Genomic DNA, 17,473 nt, shown 5'->3' with positions numbered 1-17,473 from the left:
TTCCTCTCAGCCAATCAGTTATGTGTCCTTCCCTATAAGCATGCTGAGATTCTGTCAATTTGTTTACTGTGAAATAGCATTGTATCTGGTCACATTTTCCCCCAGAAGTTTACTACGGGTTGGTAACAGGCTGATTGGTCGGCTATTTAAGCCAGTAAAGGGGGCTTTACTATTCTTGGGTAGTGGAATGACTTTAGCATCCCTCCAGGTCTGAGTGCAAACACTCTATAGTAGGCTTACATTGAAGATGTGGAAAATAGCAGTGCCAATATCGTCTGCTATTATCCATGCAGATTGTCAGACCCCGGTGGCTCTCTTGCCAGGTATGGTATAGTTGTGGTTAATTGGACCAGTGAGTATCAAATTTTATTAGTCACATGTGCGGAATACAACAGATAAATGCTTACTTATGAGCCCCTAACCACCAATGCAGTTATACTTTATTATGATTAAGAAATAAAAGTAACAAGTAATTAAAGAGCAGTAGTAAAATAACAATGGCGAGACTATATACAGGGTCTACCAATAGAGTCAATGTGCGGGGAACCATTTGGTCGAGGTAAAATGTACATGTAGGTAAAGTTATTAAAGTGACTAGAGTATAACAGATGATAACAAAGAGTAGCAGCGGTGTATAAGAGGAGGATGGGGTGTGGGTCAATGCAAATAGTCTGGGTAGTCATTTGATTAGATGTTCAGGAGTCTTATGGCTTGAGGGTAGAAGCTGTTTAGAAGCCTCTTGGACCTAGACTTGCTGTGCGGTAGCAGAGAGAACAGTCTATAACAGGGGTGGCTGGAGTCTTTGACAATTTTTAGGGCCTTCCTTTGACACTGCCTGGTATAGAGGTCCTGGATGGCAGGAAGCTTTGCCCCAGTGATGTACTGGGCTGTATGCACTACCCTCTGTAGTGCCTTGCGGTCGGAGGCCGAGGAGTTGCCATACCAGGCACGTATGGTATAGTTGTGGTTGTTAATTGGACTCGTAGCTCTAGCTACACAGAATATAGTAATATTTGTCGTTGTCAGAGCGGTGTGTGTTCTGAAGTGGGGAGCTAAGCTAACTAATGTGATTGGCATTGCCATTGGTGCTCAATCATAAGGGCTCTTTTACAGAGGGTAATTTAAGTCTGAGGGGAAATCGGATGTACTGGATACGTTCAAATAATGAGTGGTCTCCAACCTAGATTCCATTTATCTGTGACTGCTACAATAGAGGAAATGGAAATTATAGCCTCTCACTAACTCTACTAGTTGAGACTGACTGACTCATTGATGACATCATCACAATAGCACTGTGAGGCACTATGCTAATTGCTTCACTGAATACATTTTTAGGCCTAATTCATATGCATATTTGCATGCATATTTGTTTTGTTCTAAAAGTAGAATAAAAGTATCTGCATTGGCTGAAAGGTCATTTGGAAATTCCAGAAAATGAAAGTGCGTCATGAGGAACCACCACCCGTGATCAGGATCATATCTTCTAAATACTTTGTGGTTTATATGTCTAGCCTCTATGGGTGGCGCTGTCTTACTAACACATGTGCATTATTAGAAAACACATTACTAGGACAACGCATTGCGTAAACATTACTATGAGAGCAATTGATGAGTAAACAGGTGATCTCATACTGCGTCTCTCAATTAGGCCTACATTACATTACGAGCTGCGTGTGTAGGCTACTACAATTCCAGCACATTACTATGGTTGGCAAAATGTACAACATAAACCCCACTGCTTATTATATTTTCACTCATCTCATCTGTTTGAAATGTTACTGTGTGTTTGCTTACTCTGCGGGTGTGTTTGCAAAAGGGGTTTGTCACCTTAGCCCTTATCTCTCTAAACGGTATTGTGCAGACAGTCAACCTAAACCTATGCAACACATTTCAGTTTGAATTAAAAGCAAATAGAAATGGACCTGTAGGCATGTTACATTTACATTTACATTAAAGTCATTTAGCAGACGCTCTTATCCAGAGCGACTTACAGATTACAATACAACTTATTTTTGCCAAGACTGCTTTTAGCCCAGGAATGTGTATTTAACCAACGGCCCCAAATGTAGCCAAACATTCCTTTTAAACATTTTGGCTGAGTCAGATTTGAATTGCTCTTTTGCATGTGTACTTTATCTGTATCAGACACCAAAACTCCAGTAACCATGAATGCACGCTGGTTCTTCATATTGAAAGCGTTGTTCCCCAGTAACCATAAACACCGGTTCTTTATATTGAAAACAGTGGTCTATTTTCAAGAATGTAAATGTGATGCAATTAGGATCTCAGAACAGAGCAGTAGCACTTCTTTGATGGAAGTCACATGCTCCTGTTGATTGATCTTGGGGCCCTTGTCTGTGTTTAGACTGAGCGCCTTAGATTAAGGTTATTAGTCCTAATGTGTGCTGCTGGGAGAGCTAGGCATGTCAACAAATGGCAGTTCTGTGGTGATGGCTCACCGACATTTAACCGTTGATGGTAAACTCCCTGCTTTTGACTTACAACTTATTTTGTGTAGAAATAATTAAATTGGGTCACCTAACGTAGAGTAAATACGAATAGGCTATATTCAAATGTTTTCATTTGACAGGTAATAGTGGACGTTGTCAATGGCAGGCTTACTTACGGTACATTCGGAAAGTATTCCTTTCCCAATTTCCACATTTGGTTACGTTAGACTTATTTTAAAATTGATTAAATAAATAAAAATCCTGAAACAACACACACTACCCTATAATGGCAAAGTGAAAATAGATTTTTATAAATGTTAATTTTATTTTAAAAATAACCGATAGCTTATCTATGTAAGTATTCAGACCCTTTACTATGCGACTCAAAGTTGAGCTCTGGTGCATCCTGTTTCCATTGATCATCCTTCTTCAAGTTTATACAACTTGATTGGATTCCAGCTGTGGTAAATTCAATTGATTGGACATGATTAGGAAAAGCACACACCTGTCTATATACGGTCCCACAGTTGACAATGCTTGTCAGAGCAAAAATCAAGCCATGAGATCGAAATAATTGGCCGTTGAGCTCCGAGGATTGTGTCGAGGCACAGATCTGGGGAAGGGTACCAAAAAATGTACGCGGCATTGAAGGTCTCCAAGAACACCGTTGCCTCCATCATTCTTAAATGGAAGAAGTTTGGAACCACCAAGACTCTTCCTAGAGCTAGACACCCGGGCAAACTGAGCAACCAGAGGAGAACGGCCTTGGTTAGGGAGGCGGCCAAGAACCCAATGGTCACTCTAACAGAGCTCCAGAGTTCCTTTGTGGAGATGGTTGTCCTTCTTGAAAGTTCTCCCATCTCTGCAGCACTCCACCAATAAGGCCTTTATGGTAGAGATGGCCTGCTTGGAGTTTTCCAAAAGGCACCTAAAGACACTAAGATTCTCCGGTCTGATGAAACTAAGTTTGAACTCTTTGGCCTGAATGCCAAGCGCCACGTCTGGAGGTCTGGTGAGTTTTCTGGCCATGGACCCAAAATATCGATGTTTTGTTCCCGGAGCCACTTAGCTATCACTTTTGCCTTATAGCAAGGTGCTCCGTCATGCTGGAAAAGGCATTGTTCGTCACCAAACTGTTCCTGGATGGTTGGGAGAAGTTGCTCTCGGAGGATGTGTTGGTACTTTATTCATATCTGTGTTCTTAAGCAAAATTGTGAGTGAGCCCACTCCCTTGGCTGAGAAGCAACCCCACACATGAATGGTCTCAGGATGCTTTACTGTTGGCATGATACAGGACTAATGGTAGCGCTCACCTTGTCTTCTCCGGACAAGCTCTTTTCCGGATGCCCCAAACAATCAGAAAGGGGATTTGTCAGAGAAAATGACTTTTCCCCAGTCCTCAGCAGTCTAATCCCTGTACCTTTTGCAGAATATCAGTCTGTCCCTTATGTTTTTCCTGGAGAGAAGTGGCTTCTTTGCTACCTTCTTGACACCAGGCCATCCTTCAAAAGTCTTTGCCGCACTGTGCGTGCAGATGCACTCACACCTGCCTTCTGCCATTCCTGCAGCTGAATCAACTTTAGGAGACGGTCCTGGCGCTTGCTGGACTTTCTTGGGCGCCCTGAAGCCTTCTTCACAACAATTGAACCGCTCTCCTTGAAGTTCTTGATGATCCGATAAATGGTTGATTTAGGTGCAATCTTACTGGCAGCAATATCCTTGCCTGTGAAGCCCTTATTGTGCAAAGCAATGATGACGGCACGTGTTTCCTTGCAGGTAACTATGTTTGACAGAGGAAGAACAATGATTCCAAGCACCACCCTCCCTTTGAAGCTTCCAGTCTGTTATTCGAACTCAATCAGCATGCCAGAGTGATCTCCAGCCTTGTCCTCGTCAACACTCACATCTGTGTTAACGAGAGATTCACTGACATGATGTCAGCTGGTCCTTTTTTGGCAGGGCTGAAATGCAGTGGAAATGTTTTTTGGTGAATTCAGTTCATTTGTATAGCAAAGGGACTTTCAATTGATCCAATCACTCTTCATAACATTCTGGAGTATATGCAAATTGCCATCATACAAACTGAGGCAGCAGACTTTGGAAATTCATATTTGTGTCATTCTCCACTTTTGGCCATGACTGTAGATTGAGGAATACGACTATTAAATCCATGTAACAATAAGGCTGTAAAGTAACAAAATGTGGAAAAATCAGGGTCTGAACACTTTCTGAATGCACTGTAGTTTAGCATTATACTCCTGGCAATGGCAGGCCTGTATAGACTGACTAACTTCCTCATTTCGACTACACTTTTCACTGTTGCCTCATGCCGAGTTATTATGATTATTCTCACTCCTGTCTCTGGAACTAGCAGGCATGGAACTCCTGCCTGCACATATCTAGAGTTAGCTGTTGCCATAGAGACTGCAGCAGATTCAAAGTAGATAACATCAAGCTTATATATCCTGCATGCCAGCTGGAGTTACTGTAGACAAGTCTGCTCAGGAAATACCCAACTCCGATCAAGTAGGCTTCCCAGCAGGAACTCAAAGCCAGGAAAAAACCCTAGATTGAAATGTGTGAGAGATTTGTGTGATTAGGCTCCTGAGTTTTTAACCTCTTGAGCTGACAGCCTTGGAACGATGTTTTCCTGTATTTGCTATGCCAGACAAAATAAAATATAGAGAGGGCCATAAAGAATAGACTAGGAAACTCTTAAATCCACAGAAAGCTTGGAAGCTGTAGAATATAGTGGGCTGTACCATATTTGTGAGACTTAATGAAATGGCACAGCACAGGTGCAAATACAACATAAAAATATTATATTTTTCTATAAAAACCTTTGAGTATCAAATAAATTATATCAATTATTCATGTGAATGAATAAAGCTTTTCACTCTGAATCCTTTACAAATATTATTTCAAACAGAGGGTTCATGACTTGAAACAAAGGATTATTTGTGTTTATACTGTTAAAATGTATAATGGCCTTATGATTTATTGTAAAAAAAAAACATTTTGGGGCACTAGTTCCATTAATTTTGCTGAAGTGTATCGTTTGTCGGACACAGACAAACGATACACCAACAACTCACAAGGCCCAGCCGTTTTGTCACAAGGCCCAGCCGTTTTGTTTTGTATTCTCCCCCCTGACCAGATGAGTAAAACGGTATCTTGCAGTTCAATTTACCTCACACGGAACTCTGTCTGAAGCTGTTGGCATCAGATTAGCCTTTCTTAGCCTTTTAACGTTTAGCCGGGGCTCTTATGAAACTAAGTTGTGAAGTATAATACACTCCATTGGGAGCACTGCATTGAGCTGAAACCAGCCATATGTCAGACTAATATGTTGGTTTTAATCAACAAACTTTTTTTTTTGTGGAAGTGGAACTGACAGCGTTTTAAATAGTTTTTCATATCGGCAAAGTATCATATCTAATCCCCAGTTAATGGTACAAAACATACTTCATAAGAGGTTTTAAAAATAGGTTCATTCCATGATGTACACTAGGGCATTGTTGGCAGAATAGATGGATGCTGTTCAATGCATGATGAATATAATTTACCAATACATTTTTGGTAGTCCAACAAATATTGCTATCAGGTTGTAAATCACAGCTGGTCTGGTACATTGTTTGCTACCTCCAGCCATTCAGGATGCACTGATTGTTTCAATGACTCAATATTTTTTACAAAATTGGACGAATGTAGCGAAGACTGAGAATGTCAATACAATCAGTATTGCAAGGGCGACCATCACAAGTCAGTCATACGTGGCTAATAGGCTAGCTTATCTACATTGAACAAAACTATAAATGCAACATGTAAAGTGTTGGTTTCATGAGCTGAAATAAAATGTTCCATACACACACACACACAGCTTGTTTTTCAAATGTTGTCCACAAATTTGGTTTTCGTCCCTGTTAGTAAGCATGTGTCCTTTGCCAAAATTATCCATCCATGTGACAGTTGTGGCAAATCAAGTAACTGATTAAACAGAATTTTCATTACACAGGTGCACCTTGTGCTAGGGACAATAAAAGGCCACATTTGAGAGAATTTGCCAGCATGTCCAACTGGTCTCACAACCGTATGGTGTGTGTGTGTGTGTGTGCTAACTGTTTGCTGATGTCAATGTTGTGAACAGAGTGCCCCATGGTGGGGTTATGGTATGGGCAGGCATAAGTTACAGATGACAAACACAATAGCATTTTCTCAATGGCAATTTTAATGCACAGAGCTACCATGATGAGATCCTTAGGCCCATTGTCGTGCCATTCATCCATCGCCATCAACTCATATTTCAGCATGATAATGCACGGCCCAATATTTAAGGATCTGTACACAATTTCTGGAAGCTGAAAATGTCCCAGTTCTTCCAGGGCCTGCATACTCACCAGAAGTGTCACCCATTGAGCTTGTTAGGGATGCTCTAGATCAGGCCTGGACAAGGCTGGCCCATATGCGGCCCGCAACCTGATTCAATACGGCCCGCAGAATCATGCTCCGATCACAAAGAATTTGCGATAGTAAAGTTTTGAAAAATGTTTTTGTTATTCAGATGAACAGCCCAACAAATACTTGCCTTTGTGTAATTATTTAACTCCCACTGCTTGAGTGACATTTATTTTGAAGGCACGTGTAAATATCAACTTCACGAGGACAGACAGTGACTGACAGGCTGACACGCATGTCACAGTTACAAATAGTAGCTAGCTAGAAATTGCTCAAAAATGAGTGGACAATGAATGTAGGGTGTTCCAGCAAGAGTGGACATCGAAATATTTCTTTGAGGTATCAGGGAAAGCTGTGTGCAAAGAGAGCATCGCTGTCTTGAAAGACTACAACTTGTCCTGACACTTCCATCCGAAGCATGCAGAGAAATATAGGATTGTCTTCTGAGCAGAGGGCAAGTGCATCGATAGAGTTGCTTTCTCAGTTGCAAAAGCAGCAAGGACTTTTCACAAAACTGCATTCCGCAAACAACGGAATTGCGTGAACTAGCTATGTAATGTACTACACAAAGGCACTTTGTCTCACTGTTGGACGAGACAGTTGGGTCATGCAAAACTCCCCTACCACACAAATGTGAGATGGCTGAGTTTGGGGAAGATGCTTAAAAGAGTATGTATGTGAACAGACATTTTCAGTGATGAAATATAATTCAAGGCACAGATTATCTCTTACTGACTCTCACTTCTCAGCAATCCTGCACATAGCGACATCAGAAACTATACCTGACTTCACTGCTCTAGTCAATGCCCATCAGAGACTTCACTCCTCACACTAATTGAGTAGTTTAAATGTAATGTTGAGCTCTCTCTCTCTTGTGTTTTTGTGCATACCCGTTAACAAGAGTTCTGTCCGTGGTGCTGAATGCACATTATATTGTGTATTGCATGTTGAATAATGAAAATACCAACCAAAAGGAGAACATGGATATGATTTATTTCTGTGCATGTAAAATAAGTAGCATATCTGAATGTGATTTACAGTAGATATATATTTCAACAGTCATACACTTGATGTACAATCCTGTCATTTCATTCTGAACCACAATGGCCAAAATATATTCTAATGTGGCCCTCTAAGGAAAATAATTGTCCAGGCCTGCTCTAGATCGATGTGTATGACCGCGTGTTCCAGTTCCTGCTGATATCCAGCAACTTTTCAGGGCCATTGAAGATGAATGGGACAACATTACACAGGCATCAATCAACAGCCTGATCAACTTTATGCAAAGATGCTGCGCTGCATGAGACAAATAGTTGTCACACCAGGTACTGACAGTTATTCTGATCCAAACCCCTACCTTTTGTTTTAAAGGTATCTGTGACCAGCAGATGCATATCTGTATATTGTCATATTTAATCCATAGATTAGGACCTAATTAATGTATTTTAATTGACTAATTTCCTTATGAACTGTAACTCAATAAAAAGTAAATTTGTTGCATGTTGCCTTTCTATTTCTGTTCAGCATATTTATGTAGCTTTTTTTTAAAGCAAGATGAAAATGCTGAGCCTAACGTTAGCTAGCTAGCTGCGGGGAGGATGTCATGTCATTTGATGAGTGGGTGAGTGGACAGGTGTTTGGAGTGTGACTGTTTGAGGTGTCTTTTATACTGATAACAAGTTCAAACAGGTGCCATTAATACAGGTAACGAGTGGAGGACAGAGGAGCCTCTTAAAGAAGAGAGAATGCCAAGTTACAGGTCTGTGAGAGACAAATCTTGCTTGTTTGTAGGTGACCAAATACTTATTTTCCACCATAATTTGCAAATAAATTAATAAAAAAATCCTACAATGTGATTTTCTGGATTTTTTTTTTCATTTTGTCTGTCATAGTTGAAGTGTACCTATGATGAAAATTACAGGCCTCATCTTTTTAAGTGGGAGAACTTGCACAATTGGTGGCTGACTAAATACTTTTTTGCCCCACTGTATGAAATAATAGCCTACATAAAGCCAACAAATAAAAACCATTGCAGCCCGCAGGTAGAAAATATCCTGATTTTAGAAATAAATATCCTAAAAATCACATTGGCTACATATTGGCCGTTCTGCAACGAACTTGAAACTTTATCAACTGTTAACTTGGGTTTGGCAGAAGCATGTGCTAGTGAATTTGCAACATTGTATAAAATATTCCGGGCTGTCAGTTTCCTGTGCCAAAAGTTTGTAAAAACCTACTCATTCAAGGGTTTTTCTTTATTTTTACTATTTTGTACATTGTAGAATAATAGTGAAGACATCAAAACAATCAAATGACACACATGGAATTATGTAGTAACCAAAAAAGTGTTAAACAAAATATATTTTCTATTTGAGTTTCTTGAAGGTATCCATACTTTGCCTTGATGATAGCTTTGCACACTTGGCATTCTCTCAACCAGCTTCACCTGGAATGCTTTTCCAACAGTCTTGAAGGAGTTCCCACATATGCTGAGCCAACAGGCTGCTTTTCCTTCACTCTGCAGTCCAACTCAATTGGTTGAGGTCGGGTGACAGTGGATGCCAGGTCATCTGATGCAGCACTCCATCACTCTCCTCCTTGGTCAAATAGCCCTTACACAGCCTGGAGGTGTGTTGGGTTATTATCCTGTTGAAAAACAAATGATAATCCCACTACGCGCAAACCAAATGGGTTGGTGTATCACTGTAGAATGCTGTAGTAGCCATGCTGGTAAAGTGTGCCTTGAAGTCTCAATAATTTACTGACCGTGTCACCAGCAAAGTAACATCACACCTCCTACTCCATGCTTCACGGTGGGAACCACACATGCGGAGATCTGTTCACCTACTCTGTGTCTCACAAAGATACGGTGGTTGGAACCAAAAATCTCACATCAGACCAAGGGACAAATTTCCACCGGTCTAATGTCCATTGCTCGTGTTTCTTGGCCCAATCAAGTCTTCTTCTTATGGGTGTCCTTTAGTAATGGTTTCATTGCAGCAATTTGACCATGGTGGCCTGATTTAACACAGTCTCCTCTAAACTGTTGATGTATCTGTTACTTGAAGCATTTTTTGAGGCTGCAATTTCTGAGGCTGGTAACTATAATGAACTTATCCTCTGCAGGAAAAAGGTAACTATGGGTCTTCCTTTCCTGTGGCGGTCCTCATGAGAGCCAGTTTCATCATAGGGCTTGATGGTTTTTGCGACAACACTTGAAGAAACATTCAAAGTTTTTGAATATTTATTGCCATAATATGGACTTGGTCTTTTACCAAATAGTTCTATCTTCTGTATAACAAACCTACCTTGTCACAACACAAGTGATTGGCTCAAACACATTAAGGAAAGAAATCCCACAAATTAACTTAACAAGGCACACCTGGTAATTGAAATGAATTCCAGGTGACTACCTGAAGCTGGTTGAGAGAGAGCCAATAATGTGCAAAGCTGTCAAGGCAGAGGGTGGCTACTATGAAGAATCTCAAATATGAAATATATTTTGATAAAAAAATAAAAAACCTTTTTAGGTTACTACATGATTCCATATGTGTTAATTCATTGACTTCTTCGCTATTAATCTACAATGTAGTAAAAATAAATAAAAACCCTTGAATGAGTAGTGGCCCAACAAAAAATATGTCGACCGAGACCAGTCAACTAATTGGGGTTAGCCCTAGTTAGCATATCTCTTGTTTCAATCAAATATATATGGCGTCGATCAAATGTGCAGGCAGGCAACTTCCCACTCAGTTGTCAAAATGTGGGTTGGGGCAAGCATTCATTATCGGGCAACTATAAGCTGAGAAGGGCGAGCAGGCTATTATTCTCAATCTTTTATCAATGCAATTTTTGACGGCCAACTATAAGCTGAGAGGGTATATCTAATGTACCCTCGCTATTGCTAACATTAGTTGTTGATGTTGTATGCACACATGACTGTAAGTCGCTTTGGATAAAAGCGTCTGCTAAATGGCATATATTTTATTATTATTATTATTGTTAACGTGCATAGGCAAGAGACACAGCCTATCTGTTTGTGGTTGTAAAGTTCCCAAATGTAAGAGGACTCCTGTGGTATTTATATATTTGCAGAAATCCATTCAGGCGTATTTTGTGGAACGCTTTCTGATCTAAAGTCGCACTGTTGCTACTGCCTGTAAACACAGTCTAGTTCAAAGTGACTGATGGCCGGCTTGTGTCAACTGGCTTATTTGCCAATTGCCCTACAGTAGCTCTGATTTGGCTTTAGAGCACCGGTCAAGCTACATGTCTTAACAAAATACTCTCATCTGAGTGTACCAGAGTGCCAAATAACTGATGAATTTACAAACACTCAACACCCGTTGAATATGGTTGGTGTCAGCTAATGTTAGCAAAAAAAGCATAATGAAATTGTTGCCAGCAGCACAGTTAGTCACCGACGCTCTGGATAACATAAACGGCCTAACCAGCTCTGCTAAGGCGAGTAAAATGGTCAGTGGGGTGTACTCATTTTTGCCTAGAAGTAGCTTGCAGGATAGCCAATGTGAGCCAGTTAGCTTGGGTGCTTGACTGCTGTTGTGTGGTCAGAACATTTGGATCAACCCTACTCATCCGCCAGAGCATCCAGTGTGTGCTCTGAACGCTCTGAGAGCAAAACGCTCTGAATTTACAAACTGACAATCTGATGGTGCAGTTGCTGTCACCAATGCTCTGGATAACAACAGCCCAACCAGGTCTGTTAGGGCGAGTAATGTTCAGTGAGCTGTGCTCTCATTTATGTCTGGAATTAGCTAGTAAGTTAGCTTGGGTGGTTGACTGCTGCTGTTAGTACCAAATGCTAGGATCAGCCGTTGGAGATGGGTGGGGTTAAAGCTTAAGAGTGTGTGAACTATGCTGAATGTTTGTATACTAAGAAGGGCTCTCCAGTAGTAGTACCAAATCATTCAAATGCCATTTTCTCAAAAGTGAGTTTACAAGTTTTGCAACTTTCAAAGCAGAAATACTTTCCCATTGTTCCTCAACTGTAGTGTATGAAATATTATTTTCTAGCTCGGAATCTCTACTTTAATCCAATGTATAATTTTTTTTTTTTTTAAATTCAAATGGTTACAGAATAACGATTTTGAGTCGGGTCGGTCACGTAAATCATTCTATGTAAGTATAAACATGTGAAAATGACCATATCTAAGTGGTCGAGTGTGAGAAAGTATGAAAAGGCATCATTCTTCCTGGCGGTTTACATGAACTGATTTTTACATGATTTCATGTTGCTAAAACGCTGTAAGTTCCACTTTTAAACAGCCTAGTACTCGATTAGGGGATCTAGGCTTTTTCACAGCTCCAGAATGCGATGCCAGGGAGTGTAGGCTAGTCATGTCTCATTTTAAAATAAATGCGGGCAGAAGTAGGCTGGTCGTGATTCCTCAAATTAACCTAGTATTTAAGCATCGGAGAATAGAATGAAGTCCGTAGCTGACACATCCATGTTTGTGTATTTGCTTAGTATAAGTCCCTACTGTCATGACGTGGCCCTTTCTGGGTATAGATAGTGGCCTCCCCCTCTCTCTCACTCTCTCCTACACCCAGGTTCTGTTATCTCAGGTCGTAAATTCCTGGCGGAGACTCTCTCCCCCTGGCCATGCAGAAAGAGATACATGTAGAAAACAAAGGATTTCACATGGCGAACTTCTAAATCCCCATAATGAGAATATGAAACAAAATCTCCACTTGTGAGTAGGTGGGAATAGGATGTGTATGACGAGGGTGTTTCAATTGCTGACCTCAGAGAGGACAGGAAACGCACAACTATATCTCTGAATGTGTATATTTCTCAATTATGGGGTTTGCATCTAATTATTGTGTAAAAGGAATGAGTAAAGATGAAATAATGTATTGTGATGTTAAACCTTTAATGCGAGATAATTGCATTCCCTTTAAAGTTTGTCATTTGCCAGCCCACGTGAGCACAGACATGATCGGGCGTCATAGAACCGCCTTTTTTACTGTTACGAATAAAACCAGCTCCTGTGGAAATCCTCTTCAGACATCAAAAACCTCAGTGTAAGCTAAGGTTGCAATGGTTGTTCAATTCCTAACCATACCACGTGGAGCATTGGCTACACGGCGGGAAATTTTTAAACTGAGACTATCGATCCCGACACTACCCAGTGGTGTTTGTGCTTGGTCTCAGGAGAAGCTAGTCAAAGGTCTACCTGCAGCATCTGATTTTCCTTAAGGCACCCTGAAGGGACATTGTGTAAAAGGCATTTTATCTAGTCGTAATCCAATCTTCTGTGATTTCTGTAACACACACACACACACACACACACACACACACACACACACACACACACACACACACACACACACACACACACACACACACACACACACACACACACACACACACACACACACACACACACACACACACACTGCCACCTGAACCCTGCAGAATGGATGACCTTGAGACACAGATTTGCCTTAGACTCTGCCATCTGCTCTAAGAAAGCCTGGACCAACCTTGTCATACTACTTTTATTTTCTTCTGTGACCTTGTCCAAAAGTTCTTAGTGCCTTTCTTTGAGTCAACCTCAAATTTTCATCTAAATGGCCCCTTTTCAGCTTTGGTTCTATTCAGCAGAGAAATGCCATTAACAAAATCTATGCAAAGTACTGACTTTTGTGCCTTTTTTATACTACGTCACACATTGCAAATACTCTGACTGGAAGATGATTCTATTAAATGGATGAAGCTATCTGGGAAGATCTGGTGCTGAAAAGACAATTTTGTACATGTAAGCAATGACTTTTGAAAATCTGTTTTTTGAATGCGTTTTCTTTTTTCCGTTCTTCCCTCAGGGTACGAAAAGACAGAGGACACTGCAACCTCCGCAAAGACCTCTTTAGCTGACCAAGAAGATGCACGACTGATATTCCTCAATCAGCCACAGTTCACCAAGTTCTGCAGCAATCACGTCAGGTAAGACATCTGTTCATTGGTTGGCCATTCAAGGCCACTTCTATAGCTTGCCTTTCTCTGCCATTTTTCCAAAGTTAACCACGATGACGTAGTGGTGGAGACTTGACTCCAAATAATTGATTCTTCGACTCCTTGAATGTCGACTCCTGATGTCAACTCCCATTTCTGAGCGTCAAGATTCGATTTGGCTGGGAATCGCCTCCTAAGAGTCAGTATTTTTGGAATGGAGGAGACTGATTATTTGCCGTACTTCCGAGAACACAATCACTCGCATCTTGCATAGCAAGCTAGTGAGGGATGGCAATGAAATGCTGTATCACACAATGGAAGGCTGTGTCTTGTCTCAACTTCAGTAAAGCAGGGAATATCATGAATGAATAGGCAAAGATATTCTACATGCAACAGACCAAAGCTGAACACACACTTGCATCATGGAGGAGGAGGAGGAAGAAAATGTTTTGGTAATCTGAATCTCTCAATGTCTTGTCTTTCATGTCTCGCAAATTCACCACAGTAGCCTAAAGTTAGCCTTTTCCTCACTGGTTAGATTTAAATGACACCGCTTTCGCCATGTGTTTACAACCTATCATCTAGTTAGGCTATAACACGGAAAATAACATGTTTTGTGATAACTGCACCCCCCCACAAAACATGGATTTATGGATTTTTCACAACTGTAAGGATCCCAACTTAGTTTTAACATCTTAAATGTTCACACCCTGACTAGAGAACAACTAAGAGTTACTTTCAGTATGTTACTCATCTCCTGCTAAATATAACATGACTCTGGCTCTTTCACACATTTTTTCACACAATTCTCCAGTGCTGACCGGAGAGAAGAACAATTCAAGTACGGCTGCATTTTATATTGTCAGATATTTGCTTGATATGATGGATGTTAAAACGTCTATTCCGTTTGGTGCATGGGAGCTCCATCTAGGGCCAATATTGTGTCATTTAATAAGTAGCCAGCTTGCATATAACCTGACGAGAAACCTGATTTGAATACTAAAACTATAAGGTCAGGAGAGACCAATCGTGTGGCATAGTCAAGTCGTCAGGGCTTATTTCTGTGTGTATTGGGTATTGGACCTCAAAGGTAGCAAGAGGCCTTTGGGTCTCCGGGTTATTTTGTTCCACTGTATATCATTACCAGATGAAGTCACACTGCAGTTCTTCATGTCCTCTTCTCTTTCTCTCTCTCCCTTTCCCCCTTCCCACCTGGCCCGCTTTGCCTTGACACCTGCTGGGAAGGAGGGGGGGGGGGGGGACTCCCAACAACAACAGTGTTGCCATTTGTCAAAGCAGAGGAATTGTTGCTGAGGCAGCAAAGTTCAAGACATGTCGATGTATGTCGATGTGCCTGATTTGAAATATGGGCTCGGGATGATCTATAGTGGGGGTGGAAGGATGACAGGCAGGCAGCTTCTAAACCCTGATAGAAATGTACAGCTCCTACACGTGCCTGCCTGTTTTGGTGGGAGGCATAGGCAACATGACAAACGGGACAAGGTGCAACTCTTCCAGTTTGAAAAGGTCATTGTCTATTTGACAAGTAGAAGAGAATTCTGAATAGCTGATCATTCTGTGACATCTGAAGATAATCCATACCAGTACGCTGCATGTGCTGGCGTGAGGATCTCAACTATTTGGGTACTGGCAACAGTGACCCAGAGGTAAGCCTTTGGGTAACCTTTTTAACCCCTTAACCCCACAGAGACACAACAGACCAGTGTCGTTCGTTGAGTCATGATTCATCAGTAGTACTACTAGGCCGACATACACTATTCCATTGTAGGCTCCATACACTATTCCAATGTAGGCTACATACACTATTCCACTGTAAGCTACTATACATTAGACTGACTCGAGCCCCCCCCTGACTCACTGCAGCCCTTTTACAACCACTAAGGGCTCTCGTTGTGGATTCGTCCAGAAACTCTACCTCGCTATGGCTACACTCCAAATGTCACCTTATACTCTATATAGTGCACTAGATGGTTAAAAGTAGTGCACTATATAGGGGATAGGGCTCCATTTGGGACTCAACCTTAGTTAGCTCACTGGCGTTTCCCTCTGTTCCTTGTGGAGCCGTGTTGCATTGAAAGGTCAGGTCTGGGCTGGCCATCCTCTGTCAGGGAATATTAGCGTTAGCATTCCTGCTGCATGAGCGGCTGGAGATGTCTGCATCGCATACACAGACACACTGATCCACCGCCACAGGAAAAACATAGAGCCTTAGCAGCATACAGCCAACCACTAGAATGAAACACAAAATAATGGACACAATGAAATGATAACGAGTCAATATTCAGCTTCTTAGCATAGATTAACCAAGCAAGTCATGCTGTGCCCAAAAATGTGCATTTTTGGACTCTTCTTTTTATCCGCTGCTATCTTGGATCTCCAATTCTTGTTCCGACTTGTGTCGATGTGATTTGGTTCCATCTGATCCTTGAACACTGTATGCTGCTGCCCATAAAAAGTCACCCAGAGAGTCACTTTCAGGCTCCTATGGTCATTATGTTTGGCAAGGCAATGGTTACGCAGGTGTTGTCTATACCGCACAAACAGATCTGGGACCATTGAGGTATACTACGATGGAATATTTACTCAGAGTTAGCGGCAGGCGAATGAGCAACAGCCTATCAGGCTTGTAACTGCTAGTCGATCGGCAATCTCTTGAGACAATGCTGAAACATCAATCCATGGGCGAGTCAGTGGAACATTTAAAATATTTTCCTGAAATCAAAATTCTTGGAAATTCGGTAGGCTATGGTGTGAAATACGCTTTTAGAAGTGGTTTTTGTTGTTGTTGTGTTGTTAATGCCGCCTTAGCTTTGGTGTAGAAAAGCACAAACACCTTTTTTTCCCCCACTCCTATCAATAAAATAATTTAGTCATTCAATAGTTTTACTCTACATAAGTCATTTCATTCAGGGTAAGTGGAGTTGGCCTGACCCGGAGTAGGTTGGTTCTGAAAGATTTGTTGCCATGGCTAAAAAGTGAGCCACTTTCTTATGACCGGTTTTACCGAATTTACCAAAGTTAGTTGAAGTCAGAAGTTTACATACACCTCAGCCAAATACATTCAAACTCAGTGTTTCACAATTCCTGTCATTAAATCCTAGTAAAAATTACCTGTTTTAGGTCCACTTTAGTTTAAGAATGTGAAATGTCAGAATAATAGTAGAGTGATTTATTTCAGCTTGTATTTCTTTAATCACATTCCCAGTGGGTTGGAAGTTTACATACACTCAATTAGTATTTGGTAGCATTGCCTTTAACTTGGGTCAAACGTTTCGGGTAGCCTTCCACAAGCTTCCCACAATAAGTTGGGTGAATTTTGGCCCATTCCTCCTGACAGAGCTGGTGTAACTGAGTCAGGTTTGTAGGCCTCCTTGCTCACACACACCTTTTCTGTTCTGCCCACAAATTTTCTACATGATTGAGGTCAGGGCTTTGTGATGGCCACTCCAATACCTTGACTTTGTGGTCCTTAAGCAATTTTAGAAGTATGCTTGGGGTCATTGGCCATTTGGAAGACACATTTGCGACCAAGCTTTAACTTTAGCTTGCTTCAATATATCCGCATAATTAT

General features: G+C 41.2%; 1 protein-coding gene across 8 annotated transcripts in view; it reads left to right on the top strand.

Moving 5' to 3' along the window:
* Positions 1–17,473, top strand: part of LOC123993554 (phospholipid-transporting ATPase IA-like) — a 197,570-nt gene that overhangs the window by 41,657 nt on the left and 138,440 nt on the right. For all 8 annotated transcript variants that reach the window (XM_046295834.1, XM_046295836.1, XM_046295831.1 and 5 more), the window contains exon 2: positions 13,752–13,872. In XM_046295834.1, coding sequence (XP_046151790.1) covers positions 13,752–13,872 — 121 coding nt within the window. The remainder of the gene's footprint in view (positions 1–13,751; positions 13,873–17,473) is intronic.

The sequence above is a fragment of the Oncorhynchus gorbuscha genome, linkage group LG13 (assembly GCF_021184085.1).
Source record: "Oncorhynchus gorbuscha isolate QuinsamMale2020 ecotype Even-year linkage group LG13, OgorEven_v1.0, whole genome shotgun sequence".
Classification (NCBI taxonomy): domain Eukaryota; kingdom Metazoa; phylum Chordata; class Actinopteri; order Salmoniformes; family Salmonidae; genus Oncorhynchus; species Oncorhynchus gorbuscha.
This window is presented reverse-complemented; position numbering and strand designations above follow the sequence as displayed.